Genomic DNA, 26,963 nt, shown 5'->3' on the forward strand with positions numbered 1-26,963 from the left:
AATTCAAGGTCCCCAAGGCTCTACTCAATCTCATGAATGAGCTAGTCACAAACTCCCGTAAGGTCAATGCGTCCTCAAAATCGTCACCAGCTTCAATCCCAACTACGAACAGCGGCCATGTAACCACTCGCGCCAAAGATTGACGGCGTAGATCAGATTCTGGGGTAAATATTTTGCCCAAGTTGTCCGAGAGCGTTTGTCGTGCTACAATCTGAATATCTTGAACAGTGACATAGGATATCATATCTGGAGTTGCATCTGAAGCGCACGAGGCGAGAATGAGGCCTTCAAAGTTCAGAGCAAGAGACCTTATGCAGTATAGAAGGACTGCAGATTGATAAATAGCGGCTATTTGGAGCCAGTGGCTTCGATCTGGCTGTATGAATTCGCCCGCGGCGTCTCCGTGGGGAACGACTGATGTCGCAGAATAGTATTTAGTCATGCTGTCCGCCCACCCGGCCGCAGAAAATGAAAGAATCCTCTGAAGCAGCGATTGTATGTCGTTTCCGAAATCCATTAGCATCCCGTTTGTGCCAATAGCGTCCATGGAGAGCGTTCGGTAATAGTTTATTTGAATCACACACTCAAAAAGTTCGTTTGGGAAAGGGACAAATGTTTCCGAGCCATTGTGGAAAATGTGAGATAGATCTCCCACGTATCCTAGCTGTCTGGAAATATCGTCCATGGATAATACCTGCCGGGATGTAGTGCCACCTAGGACATCCGCTCTGGGAGAAATGCGTTAGAAAGAAAACAACAAAATGAAACAAAAAAAAAAGGCTTTTGGACACGGCCAAAACTGAGTTTAAAAAGTTCCCACCAGAATACATACATTAAGTAGCATGTTAGAGCACTTTTCAATATGGGGCACCGTTCAAGAACGGCTTTTAAACCCCCTTTCAATCCGATTATCGTCGTTGCACCTTCAAAATGTGCGAACCATTCACCATAGGCTGATTGCTGGGTCTAGGATAGAAGTTAACAAGGAATGGCTTTAGTATAAAGTGTAACGTGGGTTAGAAAGAAGTGCACCATTTACCTCCACTAACAGTAATGTCAATACACAAATTAGCGTTATATCCCCTAACTGAGTCTTAGGATTCCTGAGTTCGCAATTTAATCTGCGAAAAGCCTGCTGTTTATACTGGTAAATCTCCCGGCCAAGGGTTATATGTTCGTCCTGCTGCGATTTTATAGCTTGATGAGTTGCAACGGCTGAGACGAGTATACTAAACAGTAAATTGGAGACGTCATCTTGCCAGCTTTTGGGGTCGATTGTTGGGAGATCTTGGTAGTAAACTATTGGATCAATCTCGGGGTATATATATTTATTGACTGTACCCAAAGTTAGCAGTAGAAATCGGCTGCTCATCGGGCGACACTTACAGTACCATATGGTACTAACAACCACTTTAATATTTAGCGGATATTTAAAGTCCCAGGCTTCAGGAACACGCTGATGGTCGAAATTGGTTAGTGAATTTGAAATGTCTAAGTATCCGAACAAGTATTAGTATCCAAACGCCAACTACTATGTGTGCCTGCGGAGGGCAAGGATTAAATGTGCGGGTTGGTCTTGCGCTGTTGCATACCCCAAGCGGTTTCCACAAGCTCCAGTACCTCAGATCTGTCATCTTTCTCCAGGTCGGGGGACTTTATTGGTTCTTTCGCATCGTCCTTTGCAATTATAATCTTCGGCCTCCCTTTCTTCCTCTTCGGCGGCTCCAAATTATTTCCCTCGGCCAGATATTGGTTTTGGTTTCCTCCCCCCTGGAGCCAGACCAGAGGCTTTTGTTTGCTATATCCCAGGCACTCAACACCCTTGGCGGTGCACTTATTGCAGGCGGGGCGTGATGAGTCGCATCGGACCCTTCGCTTTCGGCAGGTATGACACTGGGGTGGGAAGCCAGTTGTGGCCCGGGGCGGTGGTGACTCGGAATGTTTCCCAGTACTCATCCCGAATAAGCGGGGCAAAAACACACCAATTTCACACGAGGGAAAGCGATGCTTGAGGAACAAAGTAACAAAGCCCAATGCTTGCGAATCTACAAAACATTGGGAAGCGAGAATGGGTTGGGATCTTGTTTGGAGGGAAGAAAGGCATCATAAATGCGATTTCCAGGACTTAATAACTTCCCATCTCGAACCGCCTCAGCCCCATATGGTCTGCTGGTTTACGTTACGATCCGGTTTTCCAATTATGGAAAAGGAGGTTCCACGGAGCTGGATTCCTGAGCCATACCTCTTGCTCCCGCCGTCTGTCCCTCCCGAATAGGAGGTGATCATGACGAAACATTCTTAGCGTCTTCTGGCTTGTCGGATCGCCGAACGGCAAGTTCCGATCACCCTGAAGGAGCCTTAACTGGCGGCTCGCTCCTTGCAGGGGTGCATTGAAGGCAGCCTAATTGTCTAATTCTGTCAGTTGTGCTGTACTTCTGTGGCCCGTCAACTGGACACGCAAGTTCAGATCAGAGCAGCCATGTGTCGTGAGAGGCTGAGCTGCAAATACCACACATCGGCTGCCAACAATAGCGTTGTTTACGCAGTCCGCTGGGACCCTGGCCCAGCGGACGTGGCCGAACAGTTGGTATACGAGAAACGCAACTTGGAATGCGTGGAAGAACATCCAAAGAAGGTTGCCGCCAAGGCTGTGCTAGGATCTGAGCAAGGGGCTTCGTCCCCGGTTTCTATTTTAGATGCTGCACCCCTCCCGGCTGCAATCTGTATGCAAGTTCAAGTTTCGCCATGAATGATTGTGAGATACCACCCGGCTGCTAAAACCCAGACAAGATACACCTTCTTTGTCGCGGAAAAGGGATGAAATGAAATGAAATGGGCGAAACGAAAGGAATTTTACCCTAAATTAGTCTGGTAGTATTCAAATAACCGAACGCTCTCCCGGCGCATCTCCCTATATCTCAAAAGTTATTTTCAGCTGTACTACCATCCAAACGGCGCACGAAAAGCTTAAGACCAAATTCGAGGCTTGGAAAATATAACTAACGAGCGCGACCGGTGATGGGAAACAAAAAAGGAAATACCTCGTTCCCCAGAGGGTGAAACTAACTTACGCAGTATATCCAGGAGTTTAATTCAACCAACCACCTCAAGAACTGCTCCTTTTGTAACTTCAGCCCTGCCGATCTACAGTTACACCATGTTGGCGCATGGCTCTCGGTCGGCTTGCAGAATTTTGCTTGTCCGCCTTGTGCTGGTCTCGACATTGAAGCGGACAGCGTCTCCATCGTAAGGCGGGCTCTTATCCAAACCATTCATCTCTCAAGTCGCCATTGCGTTCTCCCAAAAATAGTGTTTATCAGTCGCAAGAATGGATTTCGTGTTTTTAAGGAGTCCTTTAGAGCAAGAAATGCAAGAGTGATATTTGCAATACTTCACGATCTTTCCTTTCGGTTTCTGTGTCCCCAACCCATTGTGCGCAGCCATATATACCTGTGACCATGTGTGACCACAACAAGGAGCTAGGTTTTGCACAGCAATGAAGTTAAAACGGCTCTCGTGTGTTGCACTGACTTGAATGGAGATTATTCTCTAAAGGAGGAAATCAATTGGTTAGATCACAAATTAACAGCGACTCAAATTTTGGTCAAAAAGCACTGCCAGGTCTTCTAGTTCCCCGACGGCATCCAGTGGGCAAAGCCTCAAATGCTATGTACCAAAATCACATATCTATCCACATGAATGCCAGAACTCTAACACATTGTTCATTCAATTTGCTTTAGCCTTTCTCAGCGTCCGCATATGGGATACTTCTTTCACAATCAAAAGGCCCCGTCGACAAAATCCATGACATGGACCTTCTCGATCATCGCTGATAGGCTACTGACAAATGCCAGATGGGCGGGATCTTTTTGCGTGTAATAATCTCTGTCTTCGGCATTCTCAAATTCAGTAACGAATGCATGCGTAAATCCGTTCTAGTGAAGGTCCTGTCAATTTCAACTTCGGCAATCTGGGGTGGGAATACAAAAAATGAATTATATAGATCGAAAAGGTCCACCACATTTTAAGAATGTCGACTTTCATACCTGGAGCCCCTCCTTTGAGATATCTTTGCCGCCCATTGCAGATTTGATGTAGGGTTTTTGGTGAGTAGGATGAATGCAGGCATCTTTCAATCCCAGCATTTTCGAGCAGGTCTATTCAACAAAATTGATGAGTTTCTTTCTGGGCTCTCTCTTCTAGGAGTAGAAGCATCACTCTACTACCCATACCTCATCAATAGCCTCCGGAGTCGCATCGGCTTTAAATTGAAAGCAGACAATATGCGTGATTCCCATCGTCTTGGCCGTTAGGGTATAGGACTGGATATGTCCGGACTTAGTGAAAACGGAAATAATATTACGACCAAAAGATGTAGTTCAAATTGGGGGAAATCGGTGTCCAAGTTGATCTTTCGAAGCGCACCTTTCGACAATTATAGTTGGTTATAGGCGGGTTGAAGCAGAAGTGGGGTGATACACCACACCACAGCAGATTGCCCTGCAATGCTGATTTAAAATTAGTTTATAAATAACTACGTAGTAGATAAAACTAGATATGCCCGCCGGCTTGTATAAATATCCCGAACCGTATTCAATGAAGCCGAATAAGTATATGGCCCGCGTCAATGCTCCGCACGTCAATGCTCCGCAGGTATGACTGCCCTACTACTAACCAAAATTCTGGGTGAGATTTCACTGGATGATTAACATATTACTAAGCTGCGGCGGCTCTCTTTATCCTCTACCACCAGCGTGGCGCTGGTGAATTCTAGAAAAGCAGAAGCGAGATATATACATAATAGGCTGTATATATTCCCAATTTTTTGAGCTTCAAAAATTCATTCCTGGGTAAATCGATCGCCCGCGTAAATTGAAACGCGAAAAAGCCACGAAAGATCCCAGTATTTTGGTTAGCAGCCCACTAATATTAGTGTCGTCAGCATATATTATGCTGAACTAATAGGGCTCTCAGGGGTATGTCTACAGGTAGAACTGTGCTAACTAGTTATTGTTTGTTTATAAACAAGTTGATAAATAATAAATGTATCCTACGGAAGTATTCAGAATAGTAATGGACTAATAGGATGGTGGGTAACAGGAACCCCGCCAACTGCAATCCTGAAAACCAAAAGATATGGCAAATATGGTCTATCTTCACAACCCTCACGGATATATATATAGATTTTTAGTTAACACGACACAACCCATCATCATCCCAGTCCTCACTTCCCACACCTCGACGGGATATGAGAAGCCCAGTCGGATCCCATTTCTGCTTAACGGCATACAACCGCTCATAGTTCTCACCCCAAAAGGATTCCTGGAAGTCCGACTCATGGGAATCAGCTTCATTCAAGTAGGAACCCATCTGACCAGGTTCCAGCGACCTGAGAATCGGAACCTCAACCTTCGTAATCTTCTCATATATCTTCTGCTGCTCATGGAATGGGGTACTAGAAGGCCACGAGTAACCGAAAGTAATGTGCGTCAGCGCCTTCCTCCATGCCGGGTTCAGCGCGCTGTTGACCTTTCCAGCGTTTTTGGCAACTTGTCCGCCGGCCACGAGGTGGCCTGTGATAACGCTCCCACGCTGGGAATCAAGGCGTGAGAGAGCATCAGAGAGCTTTGCGGGTCCATCTGATGAAACCAAAAAATCACGAGATATTAGACGGGATCCAATTGCGATTGCGTTGCCGGTGTCATCAGCATCTCCTTGAAGCAAGCTGACAATCATTTCGTTGGATCTTGGTGAGGCGATGGTGGAGGTGGATATTGTAACATTGTCGAGCTTATTGACGGCTGCGGTTAATGGCTGCAATAGGCGCTCGACAGCGGCCTGATCGTCTTGGTCAGCAAACATCAAAGCCATAACGACAGCAGAGACGGAGCCAATGTCGGGCAGTGGAGGGCTTTGAGGGACAATGAAGTAGTATCCTGAAGCTCCATTTTTACTCAATTCCGGCAAAGCTGCATGCAATTCCTTTACAGCAGCCCAGTAACCCTTGCTGTTATCGAGCGAGGTGGAAATATTGACACTCCCTAGTACCATTGGCGGGTCGGGCCATGTTCGAATTGTGACGCTGGCAACAACACCGAATGTCCCTCCTCCACCACCTCGTAGGGCCCAGAATAGATCACTGTTTTGGAATTCGTTGACGGTGATAAGATCTCCCTATATACTTGGTTAGCCGCATTTCCAGCAAATTGGTATATCACGGCAGAATGTTCTGCATCTCCTTTGTTGGGGATGAATGACCAACGAACCATACCTTTGGAGTTATAACCTCGAATTCAAGTGCATTATCTGATGCCATCCCTTTCCACGGGCCGAGAGGTGAGTGGCCACCACCCTGGATGTAACCCCCTGGTGCGGCCACAGTATGAGCTAGACCTGCAACAGCAACAACCCCTTTTTTGGATAAAGCCTTGTACAAGTCAGTTAGCACCACTCCAGCTCCGAGGGTAACAGCAGATCCCTTCCCGCCCGTTTTACATCCTTTCGGCACGAAGTCGTCGGTGAAAATAATGTCTTTCATTCGGTAAGTTGAGATTTGCAGCGAGTCTGGCGCAGATGATCTGCCGAGAAAGTCATGACCAGATGCCTTAATGGCCAACCGAAGATTGTGTTTTCGTGCGAAACGGACAGCGCTCTGTATCTGCGAAGGCGACTCGACAAGAACGGAATACAGCGATACTCGACCTTGGTCGCAAGCGTCACCACGCGGGGTGTCAACGTAGCAGCTCTCCTTGCGAGCGAGCCAGGTTTCCCAGTTGGTGAATTGAACTGCGCCTGGCTGTTCCACTCTCCAGAAGGAGTTATGCGTAATGTTTTTTGTTCTCGCGCATGCCTCTGGATCATAAGTCGGGTCATGACATACGTTACCGACAGGTCTAACAGCAACAAGATTGCCGTGAACAGATTCGTTCAAGGCTTTCCATTGATGAGGCGAGGGCCAACATTTCTCTTCAGGTTTGCAGCGGCAAGAAGTGTGATTATGGCCGGAAAGGGCCTCTGGAAGACCCGAGAGGAGAAGCGCAGCAGCTAGCTGCAACAATTTCTGCATATCCGCAGACACACAAGGAATTAAACGATAAGGGAGGAAGTAATCGAGGAACAATCTTGGAGGGTATGAGACCCAGAAACATGGTATATTGGATTCATATTCCTCGTGATATGGCTAGATTTATATATCGACGAAAAACGAACTGGCATGCTGTAATTTGGACAAAACCTGGTACCAGCAAATGTCGAAACGACAACATTACTTGATTTGACCATTTTGCGGGATAAGCGTGGGAGATCGATTTCAATCATCCCCCAGGCAGTGTGGCTCGGTTTTGACGGCATTTGTTTGGTCGGAGGTTGGAGAACTGAGCTCTGGGGGTTGCCTTGCCCTGGCATAGCTGAAAAAACTGGTTGGGCCTCAGCAGTGGTTGTTTTGGTGCCCTAAACCGAATTCTGCATAAACCTCGTATGTATCTCGAGCTCGAGATCTTCATTCTATTTCGTCCTCTGCCTTGCACTAGTTATTTTCTTGGCTAGCTTCCCACAGCTAAGCCGAATATACGAGCGGTGGCTCCACCTCCAGACCACACCGTCTATAGACCAGGCAAAACACTCAGGAATTGAACATGGGTTTGAGGAAAACTTATTGCCTTCAACCAACATGGATGATTGCTTAAATCAAGAACAGCCAATGCCAGGTTACTAATCCCCGGTGTCAAAGCCTGGTATGGTAGAAGTGGAGCCGGTGAGATCACAGACGAGGTCATTGAGGCGTCCGATGACAGCTTGTTCAGGTCGAAAGCGCGCATACGGATCAGGGATGTCAAACCCTGTTTTTTCTTGGGGACCTCGATGCAGCCTACAAGGCTGAATGGCTTCTGTTTCCCTCTTTTGTCCTGTTGCCCATGAACGATAAATGGCAACGGAGAACATGAGATCTGGGTAAAGTAAAACAAATTCCTCAAGTGGGGTCTTGCTTATGGTATACCCTAGTGACCTTTACAGCGGGGACAGGAGCTTATCGTCTATGACAGAGAGAGGTGCTTCTTTCTCATCTTTCTCATTAGCCAACAATTCTAGCAATTGCACACGATAGCAGGCGATAGCCCTACAGCCTCAATGCAATGTACGTATGTACAGTACAATTTTGCGCGCAGAATAGCGTTTTTGTCCTACGTTGCTCCTGTCAGGGGATCACACGCGATGGATTGTGACTTTGATTTTGCGAAGCATTGTTCAAAGAAACATTCACCATTTCCCTCTTTGCCAGAGAAATTTTCATTTAGCCATAGTTCGAAGGTACATACTCGTATGATTAATGATCGAAATCCAAAACAATACTCGCAGTCAAAAGAGTGGCAAGTTCGGTATCAATTTTCTCTCGGCGACAGAAGTATGGAAGACAAGATTTAACATTCCACGCAAAATATATGGGAAAATAATAAGGAGGCAATTTGCAACCAATCCATCTATTTCAATCCAGTCTCATTCAATTTGCCAAGCGACAGATGGGCACAGGAATTATCAAGGCTTGCGGCAGAAGTTATCGACGCACTTGTTGTTGTAGCAGCATTCCGAATCACATTCGCAATACCCCATGTCCTCCTGGCAATTCGGCCACTTCGGGTCTGTCGGCCTACATTTGGTAGCCGCGCAGTAGCCAGAGCAACAAAATTCGGTACCCCCTCCAGATGTACAACCCTCTGAGAGGATTTGTTAGCGGGTCTTTCTTAAGATGCGCTACGTGCGGAAATGATCAACAAAATAGCGATTTTTGGAATACTAACGGTATATACGTAAACACGTGGGTGTAGGAGCGCAAGTGGTTATGGTTGTCTTTGTCGGTGCCGTCCGGGTGACGGTGATGCAAGTCTCTGTCCCAATGCAGGCTTGAGCGTCACCACATCCTGTGGCATCTGAAAGAGCGGAAGAACCTATGTTAGTGGAAGGATGCCACAAATACGGCTGTTGATGAGAGGGACATGGGGAAACTTGTAGGGTCTTTGAACGCTCAAAGCTCAAGACTATAAAATGCTTTCTAAAGGAGACAAAACGGCATACTTGCGACAGCAAGGTTGACAAGGAGGAGGGCGAAAGGCTTAGTAACATGCATATTTGGAGTATTTATGTGTGAATTTCGATTATAGACAGCGGAAATACTGGAAGCCTCGAATTCTGGATCAAAAACTCGACATAGCAAAAGAGATAATTCACCGCTTATTTGTATCACGAACAACAAGTTTATTTGAGGGGCTAGGCAATGTCAAACGCAGTGCCTACGTATGTTTCACATTTTGTGCAAACAACACCTCGTGAATACGAGTGTCTCATATGTAGGATATCGACGTCCCACGTCACTCGACCGTTGGCGGTCCAGTGAATGTCAGAAAAATTGTGGACGGAGGGTTACTAAGTGAAACTGGCTGGACCATTCAAGTTGCTTCAAAACATAATTGGGAAATGTCTTTGTGACGAGCGGAGCTCTGATGCACTCTACTTTGTGGGTGGAGCTCGAGCTTAGTCGTCCAGGATAACATATGCTTGTGGCTCAATGCTCATCTTGATATCAACACTTTGAGTTCGTGAGGTGAATGCCCATAGATTCTGCGTACACCACCACATGGAGTTGCACTAAAAGGAGAGATGGTCGAACTTTGAGGACAAACTGCCTATGAAAAGTCAGTATCATGCTGAATGTCAGCTTCAACTGGATCTCTGTCCATGACTGATCTTAGTTTAGAATCTTCAAAGGCGGAATGAGTATGAGTGTAAATTTCCTGCCGATATAGTATTTATTATTGGAAACACCTCTTAACTCGCCTGTTACGTGCTTCATGGATGAGGTGGGCGAGAGTAAGCTGATGAACGAGGTTGTCCGCTATTGTCAAGGCGTTAGACCTTGCCTATATTCATCGCACACATGTGACTAAGGTAACCCTAACCCACACCACCAGCTCATTATTATTTGCATTGATAACGCAGTTCTTCATTTGGGCTTTGTTTTTTCTCAAATCATCCAGCTAAATCCTAATTACTGAAGGTCAAATGATATTTGCACGCAACCGCGCCGATAGAAAATCTTAATAGGATCATAAATAATCCTCGTCCTTGGCTGGCCACTGATCTCACAACTCCAAGCTGATACATCAATTGGGTGTAGCTCCATGGGCTCCGCTCATAGAATACCAGGAGTGAATAAGGTCCATGTTACCAAGGGAGCAATATGCGTAATCTCTTCATGGCCTCGCTTTTCAATTAGGAGGATTTTCTCGGCTTCTCCATGCTTGCTGAGGACTTTCGTCCTGGCTATATTTAGGACATTTGGGCCTCTATATTGGAATTGTTATCTTGTTTCCGCAAGCTGAGTCGTCAACCTAAACGGCAATATTGAGAACCTCTGTTCGTCTGTTTTCGAAATAATCAGCTTCCTATGTTATAGACAGGTTAAGTCAAGATGTAAGTCGTGCGCTGAGGGGGGAGGCAGCCCACTACCCATGAATTCATCCACTTCAGAAACAAGGCGCTTCTCCAAATCAACGCGCCCGTGTTGTCTTCACCAAGCTGTCTATGGAAGTCTGTGCCCTGTCAAAATCAATCCAGATTGCTCCTGCCGCTACCTCTAGAGCTATCATGTTTTTCAGGTGAATATCGCTAAGTTCAAGCAAGGCTAGGCGAATTTCAACTAAACCCTTACAAAAATCTTGCAAACTTTCTAGGTGATCATTTTCACAGTACAGCTCTTTCATTGTGGATATATATTCCATGAAGACGGTTGTTGGGGGGAGAGACGGAATTCATCCTTGAAAACAACTTAGAAATTAATATTCTCAAATGTTCCATAAAACTCTGGGGTAATTCCCCATTCACAGATTCCTGTTTCTTCGAAACGCTGATACGCGCGAGATAGACAAATATAGGTTTTCGTTTCGTGGTGAATGTGTCAGCATACAGGGCCTTTTTCCCATGGCTATGATGCTGTTGGAGACGTATCAGATCCAACTGCAGAGCCTAACCTCCACGTACTGGGACACTTACCACCCCCAATAAGCGAGCCCCCCCAGCTAAATAAGAAAGACCGTATAGTGCTTTTGAAATTGATTTAGCTGTGTTGAGACCGCGCAGACCATGGAGAGTAAAGTCAAAGCAAAACCACCCAGGAACCCTTGAAAGATTTTCGCGGTTGTTGTCGCTTATTGTTCGATATATGTTCGGTTCCATGGCTCTGGATTTATTATGTCCATGGGCTGTGATATTGTTTTCGTACCTCACGCCTGCATCCTGAGAGGTAGCTAACGTGGCTCGTTGCTCCAGTTCTTGCCAATTTTACCTTTTAATTCTTAGTAGGATCTTGTTGAATGATCTTAGTGCCATTATAGAGGGTTCTATTTTCATACCAAGTATCAATAATTCTGCCACAACTATACTGAAGCAGGTTCTCGAAGTGATCGACCGTGTCGGTCTCATAGGAAGTGGAATGAAGAGGTCCAATGTATGCACATTCATGTACATGCCCATGCAGCCCGTGGTGAATGACCTATAAGGTATTATTGTGCAATCAAGCTCGTTGACTGCCGAGTTTGAACTTGATCAGGGTCAAAACCAGTCACTTTTCAACACTCCGCTCTCAGTCTTGAATGCAAAGCTTCTGAGGCATGGTATTAGGGTTTCCATTCAATCAACAAAAACTAGAAGTAGAGAGATATTGCAAAGAGCTGGAGTCCTGTTGAGGATAGGCAAAAGAGCAGTGTGAATCAGCAACAAAACAGAGGATCCAAATTATGAGAACTATACGGGGATGCCCTAACAAAATTGCATGGAACAAGAAAAGGTTGCCCTGGCTGGAAGCACACACCTATTATTTAAAACGGAAATCACACGAAAAAAAGAACCCCTTCTAAAATTAGAAATGCATTGATTATCCCTCCAAGTCATATCCTTCCTCAATCTCCCAAACGCCTCCATTAAGAATGGCTGATCCATCAATCAATCTCTCATTCGTTTACATCAAGCGCCAATATCCATTCGTCCCTTGTCAAGAACAGCCCTCCCCCCTTCAGCGATGGCAGCGGGAACCTTGCCATCAAGCTCCCCAATCCCCGAGTTAGCGATATCGTCCTCATCTTCCTCAAACTCCCTATCTTCCACAAAAGGATTCTCCAACTTGTGTTTCCGTAGTCGGACCTTCATCTCATCTCGTTTTCGATTTTGCCATCTTGACAGCGCCGCACTGGCGTGAACGCGGAATCCAAAGACTCGCGGGTCGTATCGACGTAGGGACTTTTCGGGGAGGAATGCAGGATAGACTTGAAAGAGGATGCTGTGAAATGATGAGCCGAAGTACGCGCCATCGATAGAGGCGTGTCGGGATGATTTCGGATTATATATATCTTCGCATTTGGCGCAGTAGAGGGAGACCGATTTCTCGCCTGGTAGGTCTGATAGGCCCATAGGGAGAAGGGGATGTTGGTTGCAGAGGACTCGCGGACATTTACCAAAATCAGCTTTCTTGTATTTTTCCAACTATAAATGGCTTTCGGTTAGCATTTAGCCTGGTGACCTCTCAGGGTTAGTACTGAGCTGTGTATATACCATTTTGGCTAACCCTCGTGTTGTGACAATGTACCGGGCGTGAACGAGTCCATAGAGATGTCGAGCTGATTTCTCGATTTGCTCTCGCAGGTCATCATCTGCGTCGAGGTCGAAAACATCCGTCACTAAATCGAGGGCATATTGATAATACTGAACTTCGTTATTCAAGCCCGTCAAGTTAAATCGATCCGTCAGGTACTCTTCGTCGATCTCACAAAAGTATTCGTTTCCTCGTGATGAAATGAACTGTGGATATAGGAATGAACAGGAGTTAGCCGAGTCCACGGTCCGACGAGGCGGTGATAATTGTTCTCCCCTCCATATTATTAACAAAAGCAGCAATGAACATTCCAACTTGGACGCCCTTCGCGGGACAAAAGGCACATTCCAGTCATATATTCTCCCAAATGCGTATGCCACAGATCGAAGGGCATCACATCAAATCGCACGACTCATTTTCCGACTAGTCTCTATCGCTACTGTTCTAGTTGCAGAGCAATGCGATATATCCAGCAAGTGTAGACAGAACCGAACTGCGCTCTCCCGAAAAACCTCAATCTAAGTTCGCCAGTCCATGCAACAGATAGCACAGGAAAAAGAACGCCGGTATCACACCAGAGATTTCAAGGAGGGCAAAACCGAAGTGAGCTTTTTACAATCAGGTTAAAAGAGATCACAAACTCACCCAGTCTCTCCAGTAACTTGTGTAGTCGCTTTCAGTCTCACTATTGAATTCCTCCATGTCTTTTGCTCCTCTCACACTCTCTCTGTCTCGCTTGTTCTTAGAAGGGTGTCCGATATCCCTACCAACGGTGGGTGATGGCCTTAGCGGTAGGCATACGAGATGTCATGTGCTTTAGGGCGTTAGCGACCTGATGGCGAAGTGGATCGAAAGTAATACCGCTGGTTAAGATATGAGTATATAGTAGTGAAGAAAATGGGCCACGAAATCGCCTAGGGATCTTATGAAAGTGGATTCAAGGGGCTTTGGTAGGTAGGTTGTGCGATGTTCCAAGGTCTGAGTTCCGAGTTGCCATATAGGGCGGGGCACTTGGGGCCACGCACACGAGCGTTTATACACACTACCACGTTCCAGCCACTCTGAAGAATGTTGAATATTTGATTTTACACGAGAAACCAATACTAATGTGAATCAAAGTTACAAATAGGAGACTCTCATTTCAGGTGTTGGATATATTTGGCATATTCACTCTTTGGTATAAGATACTAGTATTCATAGAAAAATAGTTCTGGACAGAAAAAATAGCAAAACTAGCAAAACAAACAATAAATGAAAAAATGCTGCGGAAGCCGTGGGTGGTTAGTTTTTCGCTCGATCACACTCTTCAATAAAGTTGAAAATCCCTTGGAAACCGCCGTAGTGAGAAAAATTAGCGGCAGGAGACGCTGTTTCTGCCAAGTCGGGAAAAAGGGCGCGATCACCTAACTCGCTGATGCTCATGCTAGAGTACCCTGACGATATTCGAGAAGAGTTCCATGGATTATATTCGTCATTTCCCAAAAAATGATAGTCTTGGCCAGTTATACCAGGTGAGGATTCTGTCAGTTCCTCGGAAAGCATCATATGGCGCCAGTTCAACATATCGGGAGATTTATGGCGGTAGTTAGCGACTGAAAACAGTTCTGGATCAGATTCTACGTGGCTGGGCGCAAATGGAAACAAAAGTGCCATTTCAGTTCCATTTCGTGTCTCAAAATCCTCATCCTGGCGGATGATGCCTCTTTGAACGCCTACTTCGTCACATAAGCGTTCGACAGATTCCACATCGCAGCCGGGAAATCGTACCCGTAAGGTAGATTGATCGTGGAGCGATAACGGCAAGTCTCCTAGTGTCGCAAGTCGCTTCAAATCATTCAAAACTGCGGCAAAATCCTTCAACGCACGAGCGAAGTCGATGGAAAGGAAGTCCATCAAGTTGTCAGTATTCAAGTTAACCGACTCAATAGTATCAGCAACGGATGGTTTTTGTAGGGATGCCAAGCGCGCAAATGTAGTGATCGTTGGGGACAGTTTAAAATCAATGTAAGACCCAGGGGCGTTTCGAGGGATTCCCTGCATTCTGCGACCCGCCTCATCCTGGAGAACCGTTACTGTCCGGTACTGCTTCCGGCCAGTTTTTTGATCTACCCCATCAAACCTGGCTCTCTGGCCCGAAAGCCAAAAGGCGCGAACTCCAGCGGATACATTTTGAACAACTTGTGCTGGGCACGCCGGGCCATTAGAGAAGTATCTCGCGCCACCAAGACGTCCCGCACCGAGTGCATATCCGCCAGCAGTTCGGCATAGTGTACCACCTGTGAGATTGGGTCGGAGGGTTGATGCGAAGGGACTTCGTGTAGTCAGACGGTTAACCGCTGCGCCAATTCTTGTTGCTTGGAATGCGCGTCTAACAGAGCGAGCAGCGACGTTTGAAGTGGAATAATAACGACTTTGCGTCTGACGGATAGCAGCTATCCTATTGACTGGCTGGCGACGGGATATGCGAGAATATATGGGCTGGTAAGCAAGACGAGCAGGTTCAACTGGTTCTGTAACTCTAGACTTGACGGCCCTGGTTGCTTTTTCGAAGGCGAATCTAAACAGCACAGTTAGGACAAGGGCAACTAACAAATATAAAAGGATCGAAATTTTACCTAGCGACCCGCCAGATTTTGGGGAGCAGTTGATGGCCACTTGATGGCGCCATGACTGCCGCTGAAGACTTCTTCCAGTTCAGTGAGTTGATGAGCTCAAAGGGGGGAGTGATGTCTGCCTGATGTAATTGCGGGTGCGCCGGGGACGCTAGTCCTAATATAGAGTGGTAAGATCATACCGAGGCATCACTGTGATTTCGGATTAAATATCATCCGCCCACTACCATGGACATTCCAGATTTGCCCCTAAGCGTGGCTGCCCGGTGTAGAATATCTTGAAGCGTTAAAATAACATGTCCTCTGGATTTGTCAGTGGAGGTACCATTGAGGAGCCCACCGAGCGAGACGATGAATGGCTGAGGGCTCAGCAAGAGCTCGAAGCGGAGCGGAGACGAAAGGTTGAAGAGAGTCAGCAGGACAAGGGGAAGAGTCTCTATGAGATTCTGCAGCAAAATAAGGGTCCGTGAATAACATGCTCTCTCAGAGACATGTCTGGAACCAAAGCTAATTCTGATTCTTGACAAACACAGCTGCGAAACAGGAGGCATTTGAGGAGTCCATCAAGCTCAAAAACCAGTTTCGATCGCTAGATGAGGATGAGGTGGAGTTTCTGGATTCCATTCTCGAATCGACTAGGGCCCAAGATGCAGCTTTGAAACGAGAAACTAGAGAGCAATTAGAGATTTTCCATCGTCAACGTCAAGAAGCAGAGAAAGCTTTGATTGGTACCGGCTCCGGCGACCTTAACAGTGGGGAGGCAACGTTGACTGCAGATGAAGAACAATGGACCATTAGTGGTCGAAAAAGGAGAAGAGCCAAAGAGAAGGATGCGATCCCCGGCGTCAAGTTGAGGAAAAGCTCATCTGCAGGTGTCAGCTCAATTGCCGCTAGCAAGGAATCACGATTGACTTCGAACTCAGCAGAGATGTCCAAAAGTTTACAAAACCCTGATATTTCTGTGAGCCCCCGGAGTGCCACGAAACCCGAAAGTACCGACAAGCCTGGAAGACCTACAGCTACAAGCGCCAAAGTTATAGACCATTCCAGGGAAACAAAGGAGGACGCGGTACCACATGTCGTCTCATCAGCCCTTGGATTGGGTGCTTACAGTTCTGAAGATGATTGATGTTCCCGAGAGAGTCTCTCCATTTTAGCGCGTCGTCCCCAATGGGCAATGCGATGTTGTTAATCCCGTTCAGCGATTTAATGACTCTCACACAAACCTAATCCTGCCCTGGCCGCCGTATGGTACTAATCCAGGGCTTCGTAGAAGTTCTTTTCTCAGCCGTCTTTAACCTCATTTGCCCAATGCTTATAGGGCCAACGGGGCATAATTCCACCTTACTCTGTATATTGGGCAATGTAAATATACCACTCAAAAACGTGCAGTCTTCGTCGTTAGCTTAGAACGTCTTCAAAACCACCTCAACGTTTCTCTCAGGCTCAGAGGATGCGAGTTGCTTCTTGTGCATTTTTGCGATGAATCAAGGGACAGCTGGAGAATGGCACAGATTGCTTTCAACGGCGTATAAGTTGTTACGGACAACACATTGCTATTTGAAAAATTGAAGACGAAGTGAGAATTGTAACGCGTTTCCCCGTTGTCTGTGACTATTACACCTTCTCTCAGATCGAAGCAACTTGGTGGAGTTGTCCCTGCAAAGGTAGCGTATTTATCATAAGGAAATTGACCAGAGAGCGGCTTAGGGGTGCTCCAATGACCTATTACAATATCCCATTATTGGTCTTTCTAAGGAATCCTCTAGGGAATAAAATGAAATTCGCAAGACTGGCATTGCTCTTGCTATCATTTTCTTTTTTTATACGCCGTGAAACAGACGACTTCGTGGCCACGTCGGTTGTTTGTGAGCTTCCTAGGGGAACTTAGGTCTACAGCGGTTGTTCGTGAAATGGTTGGAGAATTGGTGGTTACGGCCTACCAAATACACGACTTAAATACAATACCAATATGGCTTAGGGTTGACATGCTTGTCGTCAAATATGTACTCCGTATCAAAAGAGGGATGGGGCGACGGTGGTGCACTGAGCGAAATGCCAATGAAGCCGGACCTATCCTATGGCAGGATAAAGATACGAAACGGTGAGGTTTTAACATGGAAAGAAGAACGGGATAATCCACCAAGTTGCATTTCCTTTGCGTAGCACGCGTTAATCGGGCCAACACGAAAATGCACCAAGATTTTCTGCCCGTGGACTGAACAGAACGAGTTAAAAGTCCTCGATGCAATGGCAGCAATTATCCGACAAAATGAAAACACATTCACGATTAATCAGAGAGGATTTTTGGAATTTCGTCTCAAAAAGTCTTCTTTTAGACAACAGGCCCTGTAATTCATCTCACATAATTCATAAAATTGTTTAAATCCCATCACCCGAAAAGTGCTCCGCAATTCCCAGCTCAAAATAGAAAAATCAACCTCCTTGACCAACACCGAAATTGAAAGTCATCAGTTTATACAGAAATCCCTGCTTAGCCGTACACCACGCCTGTGACGGTTCCATCTTCGTCGACGTGCACATTCAACCTATGCAGAAGAAGAATCAGCAAGGGTTCTAGAAATATCCGTAGAAATATATTCGTTTAAATGTAGACAAAATCTAAGAAACGGCACGGATAACGGGTTTATACCAAAAAAAAAAAAAAAAAAAAAAAAAAAACAATATAATCAATGGCAATCGGGGCTCTCACCTATCTGGCTTATAATCCATCGTCATGGCCATGCCTGGCTTAATCACACGGTGCACCGCAGGCAAATCTTTCATTGCAAACGACTATAGAGGATATTGAATGAGCAAAAGATATACCGGACCCCGAAGGTTGAGGGTAATGATATAGGCAAGGTAACTCACCACATTGTTTGATATTGAGTCAGTCAGCTTCTTGCCAAGTAACTTGGCCTCCCAGCTTGCCCTTTCATTATCGCTGACGTCGGGAACGACGAGCGGCATGTTCACAGGTTTGTGCGAGGGGGAAGTTTTCAATTCTCTTGATCGTACGGTTATAGTTGTTAATGGACGTTTAGTTTGTCTGAGCTTTTGATAGACTTTGAAGTTGATAGAGTTGAGGTAAGATTGGTGAGGTCCCATCTCCCCACGTTTTCTTTTATTGTATTCAGCTGTCAACAACCTCGGCGAGTGGGGAGGCCGGATGACGTAATAATGCTGTCAAACCTTGAAACACGTTTCCAAATTCCAATTAGTGATGATGTCAGATAATACAAGAACCACCGAGAAACTTCCGCCCAGAGCCAGCGGATGAAGCAACTCTCACCACTCAGCGGCACTCAGCGGCACTCACCCCCACGTCACTTGCAAGTTTCAACTCGGGGATGGGGTAAGGATCGGGGCTTACGGCTAGTTGATGCGCTAGGCCGTGAGAGACCTACACTGGTACGCAGGAGAAAGAAACAACACAAGGGGAATTGTAATATGACTGCCTGGGTACTCGGAGTGGAGGATCCGTCCTTTATTCAGGACTCGAAATTTGGCAGACCCCTTGGACCGCTTCCTAGCCAATCGGCATTATGGGGCCAGAAAATTTCTCTTCACCAACATTTCTCCAATAACTTTCCGCCCAAAAGCAACTTAAATTTGCAATGAATTAGTATAGCTGATGAGGGCTCTCAAATGCGGTTACTTCTATTCTTATCATCTATATCAGAGAAGCGGGCTCATTCGACGGTTAGCTGGGTTTGCTGTCTCCTTCAAATGTGCTTGGGAATATAGAAATAATGATCGAAGCAGTAGTCACTTACCTTTGCACAGTGGTTGCATTCCAGGCTCATAACCAAATACTAGTACGAGTACTAGTGAGAGTAAATGGAGTAATCAATATACTGCTAATGATAAGATCTTGTTCACAGAACATTCTTATGTGAGAGTCTCTCTCATATAACATATATCACTCACCAGTGTGCCTAAGTCCTTCACATACTCTCGACTCATCTTCGTTCAAACCGCTCTTTCTATCATCAAGCCTTGAGAAGGTTGTGAATCGACGAAATCAACTTCATAGATATACGAATTTAGTGAATGGATGATTCTTCCATTTTGTCTCGGCCTTAGTTCTGATTTTTATCTGAGATTCTTGAGCTACTTAACCTCTAGGGTCCTGAGTGCTCGTAAGCTATTGCGATGTCAGTGAGCATGCATGCCCCTTGCGTTTCAGAAGATTGTCAGAAGTTGGATCCACCGAAAGGGTTTTTCCGGCCGAAAATCTGAGCCCTGTGCCAACTCTTCAGTCAATACGAGGTTGCTCGTATTCCTCGCAACCATTTTTCTCTGTGGAGTGGACATCCCGAATTACCAAAGGACTCCCAAATTCCACGCCTATCAATTTCATGACGAGTTGACGTGTTGGCTCAAGATCTCGGCTTAGAGATGGCGGAGAAGACTTCAAATCTATTCGGTATGGAGCCTCCAGATCTCAACAGCCCCAGGGCTGAGTCGATCTATTCTTAGACGCCTTGTAGCTTCAAGTTCCAAACTTCCAGACGAAGCCCCCGATCAACTAGGGATTTGACCCGTGTTGAGAGAAAGTTTCATCGATTTGAAAAGAATAAATGATCACCGGCTTAGCTACCTGTGAGCTGAAATCCGGCTTATATCCTTTCGAAAATACGCTATAATTCGGTGGAAGAATCAGAAGGGAGACAGGGCAGAAGTGCATCCTCCCTTTCCTCTCTGTCGGTGAAGAATAATTGTAGAGAATTCAAAACGCGGGGCAATCCGACTCGCAGCATGAATACTAAGCAACGAGAAGCTTTCGGATCAAAAATGGGCACCCAATCGGCTTTTTTTGATGCTAGCACCCCTCGTATGATATCTGTAGCATCGTGCGAGGCTGTGTAAAAAAAAAAAAAAAAAAAAAAAAAAAAAAAGGGCATCGAAACATCTCCTGCCATTGAGTTTCGACACACAACCTCTTGCCGGACATCCAAGTCGGATTCTGGCAGTTCGTCAACATCCAAACTCTCCTGGTTTCCTATGAATGCGCTGCCTCGATCTTGTGTTTGAAAATTCATCATCCGCCTTTCTCAGAGGTGTCTGCTTGCTGTCTGCTTGTTTTGCTAGTTATTTATAATTTTCTGACCTGATCCCTGGTCGTCAGATCTGCTTTGCGCCGTTTCCCAGGGATCAAGTTTCTGGTGATATAGGCTAAGAGTCAGGCCTCCACACATGGAACTAATGTTTGACTGGAAACGAGGGAAATGATATTCGAGAGGAGTCCCTGTCTCCTCAATCCTCAACATCTTCCATTCTGATTGTTGGGGCCGCTCAGATTGAGAGCTCGCATTCTCCTCGGTATATAGTCATGCGGTATCCTGCCGCCTATATTATGTTCATCTCAACTTGGGCTTGCTTATTTGCTGCTTCATTGGCAAGTCCTGTCGGTCTCTCGCTCCGAAAAACCTCATCTTGCCCCAGTTCTCACAGGTGGTATGTAAAGGATGGGGCAGACTTTCCAGGGAAATGTGTCCCGGTCTCCGACCTAGACCAACAAGCCGGGACGTCAAAAATACCGAATATAGAGAGACAGCGGGAGCGGTTAATTGGTCGGAAGGGACCATCCCAAAACAAGTCCAAAAGGAACCGAATACTGCTTGGTAGCGATGGAGAGAAACGACAAATGGTCGAAGAAGAACCTCCGTGGGAACGCGACCCGCTTTCTTTCTTCACTGATTTTCTTCCTACCAGCTTGACTGGGTTTCCTGGTCCTCCTCAATTTACCACAACACTCACCGAGGATCCTTTTGAAGAGCCGTTTCCGAGTTCCGCCATAACATCTGTAACCATAACGATCACCGATGCACCTGCAATTACTTCTTCTCTGCGTACTTCCGTTGCTTTGTCCACTCCTCTTCCTACCAAAGCCCCGGAGGATTCGGAAAGGTCTAAGCCGGACGCCGGTCCCATTATCGCTGGTTGTTCCATTGGAGGGATTGCGCTTATTGCCATCCTCTACCTCGCCTTCGTGGCCTGGAGACGTTCTCGGAATAATAAAAGAGAAGCTGAACTGAACGCACCACCTCCGCCATATGTTCGTCATCCCTTGAGTGAAGGGGGAGGTCCGCAAACAGGATTTGTAGCGCGTGAGGTCACACAAGAAATTTATCCCCCTATACAGGCGCGTGATGGCTGGTGGACTCGAGACTCTGGCTTAGAAAGCCCACCAGATGACGTGTTGGGACAATCCCAGCCTCAGCAGCGTCGTATATCAAGCCGCTATTATGCTGCAATTGTTCCCACTGATATCGATTCCAATGATTCCAACAACTGCTCGACGCCCCAGTTAAATTCACCAAATACTAAAAATCGGAGTGTAGCTCCGAATACGCAAACATTCAATCCCTCGGAGCCGTTTACCAATCTTGAAATTGTTACAGAAGAATCGTCCCATAGCAATCTTCTCCCAACAGCTCCAGGGGCACCCCATGAATCAGCAGAAGCAAGAGCAGCAGGACAACGAACTAGCTATAGATCCCGGCGTGATTCCAGAGATGTCGTCCGTCGTAGTCTCTTCGGCTCTTTAAGCAGTGTAAACAGCGATACCGGCCCGGAGCAAGGAACCACTGGTGACCACTGGCAGCAGGTCTCATATCAAACCCCCACAAATTCCGACGGACACCTCGATGTCTCTCCCATCGAACCAACCGATATTGATCGTTTTCCATTAAGTAGGCGGAGGAGAAGCCCGCCACTATCAATCGGTACGGCCACAACGGTGGCCTTCAAAATATCCGCCCCAATTCACCTGTCTCAGAAAAGAGCTTTGAAGATTCGCCGGGCCCACCTATGCTGGGCACGAGTGCTCCTCGATGAGGTCCTCCAGAGTGAAGTTTCCATTTAGTTTCGATTTCATGTCTGACAAGGGGTTGCATATTTGTATCCACATATTTGAGGAAGAGCAGGCTTTGAAGCAAACAAGGGTTTCACTGGTTAATTTAAATGCGTTCACCGTCTATCTATCTCTTCTCCATCTCTACCCCTGCCTTTTTCCTTTTGTCTAATGGCGTTATTTATTTTTCATGCTGTGTTATATACCCACTGGTGTCCACTCGTTGGCTTATGTCTATATATTTCACAAACAGTTGAAGTCGTTTTGGATCTTTGTGTTGTTTTCTCTCTCTCTTTTTCCCTTGCATTTTGCGTTGGAGTTTTCATCCTATTTGCAGATTTTATTTTATTACACTTTCATACTATTTATGGCTCAATATGCGGCAGTTCCTTGTTGAGGCCGGGGAGGGGTGTTCGATATCGCATATCTCGATAATCGTCTGCTTAAAATAAATGCTCACATTTCCTTTTGGGGTGTCAAATTCCAAGCTTTGCAGGCATTTTATTTATTGGTGCTAGTACGACGGAATAATAGGAGAAACGAAAGGAATATCCTCATATCCGCTTGGCTGTACATTCGTATCACAATGGGATTACTCTTAACCAACACGAAACATTCGTTTTCCAAAAAAAAAAGAAGAAGTAGTAGTAGTAGTAGTAGTAGTAGAAGAAGAAGAAAAGAACAGCTATTTACTCATAATAGAAGAAACAATGCGGCTCACCAGGCCTGTAGAGAAGAAGGAAGTGTGAAGAGTAGAGGTAATTTGAACTGGGTCAGGCCTTAGCTGAAGATATTAAAAAGGCGGGGGATATGGAAACGACAAGCACGAATGTTCAAATAAAGTAAATAAACCTTACAATCTCCCGCTCTAAGAACTATTGAAAAATTATTAGATCCTACCCACCCTTAACACTCCTCAAACACCTCTCCAGAGCCCTCCCCCTCTCCTTCTCCCTGACCAATGTGGTTGTCACAAACGCCCGAATAGCGTTTTTCCCAACCTTTTCCCGCCACGCAGTCCATCCGGCCAGCTCCCCCACGACAACATCCTTATTCCATGCTATCTCTTTCTCCAGGTGTTCAGCTTCTGCTGTCGATGCTGAGATTTTTTGTTCTAGATCGCGCACGGATTTTTGTCGCGATTCTTCAAGACCTGGGAAGTTGAATTTAAGCGGGAGAGATGAGGACGCCAGGGATGAGTGGGCGCGCGTCAGGCCACGGATTTCAGCGTTGAGATTGGAGATGAGCTTTCCCGGCCGCGAGAGTGCATTAAGCATTGCAGTCGTGGTGCTTTGGGACGACGTCAGTGCAGTGAGGAATTGGACTAAAGGGGACGAATCGATGGAGGGTGTTGAGATGCAGGCGGCGTAGCGGACGAAGGTTTCGACGTATGAAGTTGGAAGGGAGTTGGAAGGTGGTTGTAGCGAGGAGAGGGCATATGCGCAGAGGATGATAGAGTCCGCCAGGTCGGAATATGCATGCTGGAGGATGTGGCCTCGTCGAAGCAGGCTGCGGGTGGCGGCGCTAAGGGCGCGGACTGCATCCTGGGCATGCGAAACGATTTGCTCGACGTCTCGAATTTCTGCTTGGGTCATGGGTTCGTAGTCGTCTTCAATTGTCTCCGCAAGGGCTTCTGCTTTTCGACGAGATCTATCTTCTATCATTTCGGTTTGCATTTCTGGGACGAGGAAGAACTCCCAAATCATTTCGTGGGTGGCAAATGTAGGGTGAGCTAATAGAATTTTCAAAAAGAGGTCTAAGCGCGCCTGAACTTCGTGGAGAATCGCTCTGGAAGGTCTTGATGGGATCTGAAATGGAGTGCGGAAGGGAGGCAGTTCTGGGATGTATGATGCGGGGTGCTCAACTTTGAGGAATTTAATGAGGTTTTCAAAGTCTTTTATGCTGCGGCGACAGGTTGTTATCGTGTAAGTAACAATCCCTCGCGAAGAAGACTTTTGGAGCGACCTTTCAGGATTGGGGGCGCCGGATTTAATGATGAAACGAACACTAGCATCTTCAACGAACAATGAACGAACAACAGTGGTGATTCGTCCTGAAGGATCAACAGGGGCCGAGGACGCGTTGGAAAAGAGTATTAAATCGTCGATTCGATTACGGACTTCGTCATCCTTCGCGAGCTCGACTGCAGTGAGACCACGCATCTCACGAACATTGACGTCGACTCGTGGGTCCCCGAAAAATATCCGTACCAGATCGACACGGCCGTATTTGCTTGCCATCATCAACGGCGTGAATCTTTTGTCATTAGTGGCATTTGGGTCACAGTCACATTCTTTGAGGATCCTAACGACTATCTGCGGATCACTAACGACATGCAAGAGAGTATTCCCTTTGCCATCGACATGGTCCTCTAACCTTAAAGGCTTCCCGTCACCTTGCGCCTTCTGTGCAATCGTCAATGCTTCATGCACCATTGGGTTATAATCGGGATGATCATAGGACCTACAGAGGGCAAAAAGTGGCGTCTGGCCATTTTTGTCCCTTTGCCGCCATGGAAGGGCACACTCCAACCGAGACATGAGCGTAGGGACACTGAAAAGATAGTGGGCGAGAGTCCGGCCTCTTTGATCTGCCTTGGCGTAGTACGAAGTTAGAAGCTGAGAATCGCGAGCTTGGGATATGAAGTCCAGAATTATATCGACCAGTTCAGTGTGTGCTAGTTGTACAGCGGCACTCAGCAACGTCGTTCCGTCACTATTGGTATCCTCCAATATGCTGTCGAGGGGGTAGTAGTCTTGACGGCTGAGTAAATACTTAAGGGACTGGGGTTGGCGAGCTTCCACTGCCATCATCGGCACAGAATCACCTGCCGGATCCTGGGTCTTTGTCAAGTTTTCAATGGACGTATCTCCTTCCAATGCACTTGGCGTTGAACCAACTGTCGTTCGAGAAACGTATGAAACCGTCGATGACTCTGAAAGGCTCCGCATATCCATAGAAACTTTCTTCCGCGGTGGTGCTTCTACTTTTGAGGAGGAGACTCTGGACCAGTTCATAAACGGAAAAACGTGGGCTAATGAGGGTGTGTCGGGGGACAGGGGCGATACTTGGTTCAATGGATTGGAAGTGCTGCCATTCACATACATCTCTTGATCAGCATTATCAGAGGTCGTGCCAGATTCTTCATCTTTAGAAAAACTCGAACACTCGTCTTCATCAAAATTATGGCCAGTTAGGGTGTCTTGAGAGCTATCCGGGTCTAATATCGCCTTTATATCTGAGACTCTTCCTTTTTTGGTCGCCGTCCAGAGCCGTTTGTTTCGGGCGCTCGCCCTCCTCAGGGCTCCGGAGTCTTTCGAAAGATATGTTAATACAGCTTCGAATGTACTCAAAGCATATCCAAGTTCACCACTTTCAACATCATCAGTATAGATATACTGCTGCATGTACAAAAGTCTAGCCTGGAGATGCCGAACCTGTGACCGGATAATAACCACAAGTAACAATGAAACTAAAACATCTGCATTTATTGCAAGTACAGAGGATTGTTTCTCGGAGTGGCTGTACGAATCCTCGCCATTTCGAACATCGGATTTTTCCATTACAGTCACAAGTTTAATGGTTGCCAGCAAAATCTCAAGCATATCTTGAGGGCATTTTGCGTCGGCTATTTTTCGAAATTCATCCACGCCTCTTCCAAGGCGGCGGAGTAGCTCCTGTTTCCCTTGGCGACCGCCCTCAATAACAATTCCAACCTGCGAAATGTCAATATTTTCCATTTGATGGATACGAGCATCTAGCTCTGCATCTTCCGCCTGGCGATAACCGCAAAGGCGCGGAAATAAGAGTGAATCGTGGACTTGCTGTGCCACATGCTTTTCGATAAGACGCTCAACCAGCGGGCCGGTAAGATCCGTTGTCGCGCCCAGTAAGGAGAGTTGTTGCTTATCGACAAGTCTAAATAGATCAATCGCCGATGTTACCGCAGTTTCCAAAGTCCGTCTCATAAGGTCCTCATCATCCTCAAAATATTCTGAGGAGTTGAAAGGAAGGCTTTCTTGATTGATGTACGACCCCTTACCAGGTGATCTACTTCGCCAAGATCCAGTTTCCTCAGTCTCGTTAACATGTGCTTCACTATCCGACATGACTGGAGATAGTACAGAGGGCGGAGGCGGCAATGGCTTTCCAAGCTCCTTGCCGAACTCTCGAAATACTCTGTCCAAACCAGGCTGCATTTGTCTCGCGATCATCGGGAAATTTGCAAGCAAGTCTGCGAACGATGTTATCTCTTTCTTTGAGAAATGTGACATGTGGTTCTCGTTACGATTTTCCGTTTTAGGAGGCTCTATTGGCTTCGGTGAAAGCCCAGGGGTGATCGCTGGTGTAATTCTGACAACCTGAAAAGTGCCAATCAGCGGGGTCGATATATAGTATATCAACCATGGCTGCGATTCGTTATTCGAGGTATAGTAAAGGGCATCTGAGAGAAGCTGGGCCTGGTTCAGGGCCTTAAATCCTGAAATAGACTAGTTGGCATCTAAACAAATATATCTGCTGCACATTGAGTCCGCCCTAACCTTTATTGCTAAACACCGTGGTTTCCTTAACAACCACAGTCCGGCCATTTACTGTTGTAATTTGTCTTGCCTTGCCCCTAGTGTCCCGGACGCTTGGTCCATCCTTACTGGCGGGCGATCCAATAGGAGAAGGAACACGCAAAACATGGCTGCCCAGGAACTCCTCCGACGAGACGATATCGGCGTACGCGAGGTTCGAATCTCGGTCTCGGCCATTGATGAGCGACTCAGTTACGGGAACAAGGAGGACCTAGTCTCAAAAAGTTAGGAATAGAGGAGCTGAAATGGCGTATTTAAGCGGGGGAGGGTTT

General features: G+C 46.5%; 11 protein-coding genes across 11 annotated transcripts; 2 read left to right on the forward strand and 9 right to left on the reverse strand.

The window, feature by feature from the left end:
* Nucleotides 1-30: 30 nt before the first annotated feature.
* On the reverse strand, nt 31-3,245 carry HCBG_03285 (uncharacterized protein; the record flags this gene model as incomplete). Its single annotated transcript, XM_045430334.1, has 10 exons — nt 31-41; nt 88-414; nt 695-714; nt 833-966; nt 1,040-1,299; nt 1,593-2,007; nt 2,243-2,376; nt 2,434-2,653; nt 2,888-2,911; nt 3,072-3,245. 10 exons carry the CDS (start codon nt 3,243-3,245, stop codon nt 31-33), a joined length of 1,719 nt encoding a protein of 572 aa, XP_045288477.1.
* Nucleotides 3,246-3,779: 534 nt separating this feature from the next.
* On the reverse strand, nt 3,780-4,298 carry HCBG_03286 (stress responsive A/B barrel domain-containing protein; the record flags this gene model as incomplete). The annotated part of the gene is made up of 3 exons (XM_045430335.1): nt 3,780-3,935; nt 4,047-4,157; nt 4,233-4,298. The coding sequence occupies 3 exons, from the start codon at nt 4,296-4,298 to the stop codon at nt 3,780-3,782; spliced, it is 333 nt and encodes a 110-aa protein (XP_045288478.1).
* An 889-nt stretch (nt 4,299-5,187) lies between these two features.
* Nucleotides 5,188-7,066, reverse strand: HCBG_03287 (FAD binding domain-containing protein; the record flags this gene model as incomplete). The annotated part of the gene is made up of 2 exons (XM_045430336.1): nt 5,188-6,174; nt 6,272-7,066. 2 exons carry the CDS (start codon nt 7,064-7,066, stop codon nt 5,188-5,190), a joined length of 1,782 nt encoding a protein of 593 aa, XP_045288479.1.
* A 1,466-nt stretch (nt 7,067-8,532) lies between these two features.
* Nucleotides 8,533-9,121, reverse strand: HCBG_03288 (uncharacterized protein; the record flags this gene model as incomplete). The annotated part of the gene is made up of 3 exons (XM_045430337.1): nt 8,533-8,711; nt 8,796-9,032; nt 9,070-9,121. 3 exons carry the CDS (start codon nt 9,119-9,121, stop codon nt 8,533-8,535), a joined length of 468 nt encoding a protein of 155 aa, XP_045288480.1.
* Nucleotides 9,122-9,574: 453 nt separating this feature from the next.
* Nucleotides 9,575-11,226, reverse strand: HCBG_03289 (uncharacterized protein; the record flags this gene model as incomplete). Its single annotated transcript, XM_045430338.1, has 6 exons — nt 9,575-9,677; nt 9,817-9,886; nt 10,195-10,337; nt 10,547-10,573; nt 10,958-10,983; nt 11,044-11,226. The coding sequence occupies 6 exons, from the start codon at nt 11,224-11,226 to the stop codon at nt 9,575-9,577; spliced, it is 552 nt and encodes a 183-aa protein (XP_045288481.1).
* A 129-nt stretch (nt 11,227-11,355) lies between these two features.
* HCBG_03290 (casein kinase subunit II beta) lies at nt 11,356-13,584 on the reverse strand (the record flags this gene model as incomplete). Its single annotated transcript, XM_045430339.1, has 4 exons — nt 11,356-11,728; nt 11,861-12,528; nt 12,598-12,843; nt 13,283-13,584. 3 exons carry the CDS (start codon nt 13,337-13,339, stop codon nt 12,013-12,015), a joined length of 819 nt encoding a protein of 272 aa, XP_045288482.1.
* A 167-nt stretch (nt 13,585-13,751) lies between these two features.
* On the reverse strand, nt 13,752-15,328 carry HCBG_03291 (uncharacterized protein; the record flags this gene model as incomplete). The annotated part of the gene is made up of 2 exons (XM_045430340.1): nt 13,752-15,194; nt 15,253-15,328. The coding sequence occupies 2 exons, from the start codon at nt 15,303-15,305 to the stop codon at nt 13,919-13,921; spliced, it is 1,329 nt and encodes a 442-aa protein (XP_045288483.1).
* A 217-nt stretch (nt 15,329-15,545) lies between these two features.
* HCBG_03292 (uncharacterized protein) lies at nt 15,546-16,693 on the forward strand (the record flags this gene model as incomplete). The annotated part of the gene is made up of 2 exons (XM_045430341.1): nt 15,546-15,711; nt 15,783-16,693. 2 exons carry the CDS (start codon nt 15,546-15,548, stop codon nt 16,376-16,378), a joined length of 762 nt encoding a protein of 253 aa, XP_045288484.1.
* Nucleotides 16,694-17,457: 764 nt separating this feature from the next.
* HCBG_03293 (uncharacterized protein) lies at nt 17,458-19,218 on the reverse strand (the record flags this gene model as incomplete). The annotated part of the gene is made up of 6 exons (XM_045430342.1): nt 17,458-17,798; nt 17,963-18,045; nt 18,124-18,306; nt 18,572-18,655; nt 19,029-19,067; nt 19,183-19,218. The coding sequence occupies 6 exons, from the start codon at nt 19,216-19,218 to the stop codon at nt 17,744-17,746; spliced, it is 480 nt and encodes a 159-aa protein (XP_045288485.1).
* Nucleotides 19,219-20,587: 1,369 nt separating this feature from the next.
* On the forward strand, nt 20,588-22,123 carry HCBG_03294 (uncharacterized protein; the record flags this gene model as incomplete). The annotated part of the gene is made up of 1 exon (XM_045430343.1): nt 20,588-22,123. The coding sequence occupies one exon, from the start codon at nt 20,588-20,590 to the stop codon at nt 22,121-22,123; it is 1,536 nt and encodes a 511-aa protein (XP_045288486.1).
* Nucleotides 22,124-22,778: 655 nt separating this feature from the next.
* Nucleotides 22,779-26,518, reverse strand: HCBG_03295 (uncharacterized protein; the record flags this gene model as incomplete). Its single annotated transcript, XM_045430344.1, has 2 exons — nt 22,779-26,472; nt 26,516-26,518. The coding sequence occupies 2 exons, from the start codon at nt 26,516-26,518 to the stop codon at nt 23,008-23,010; spliced, it is 3,468 nt and encodes a 1,155-aa protein (XP_045288487.1).
* Nucleotides 26,519-26,963: the final 445 nt, after the last annotated feature.

Source organism: Histoplasma capsulatum, assembly GCF_000150115.1.
Source record: "Histoplasma capsulatum G186AR genomic scaffold supercont2.4, whole genome shotgun sequence".
In the NCBI taxonomy this organism is placed as follows: domain Eukaryota; kingdom Fungi; phylum Ascomycota; class Eurotiomycetes; order Onygenales; family Ajellomycetaceae; genus Histoplasma; species Histoplasma capsulatum.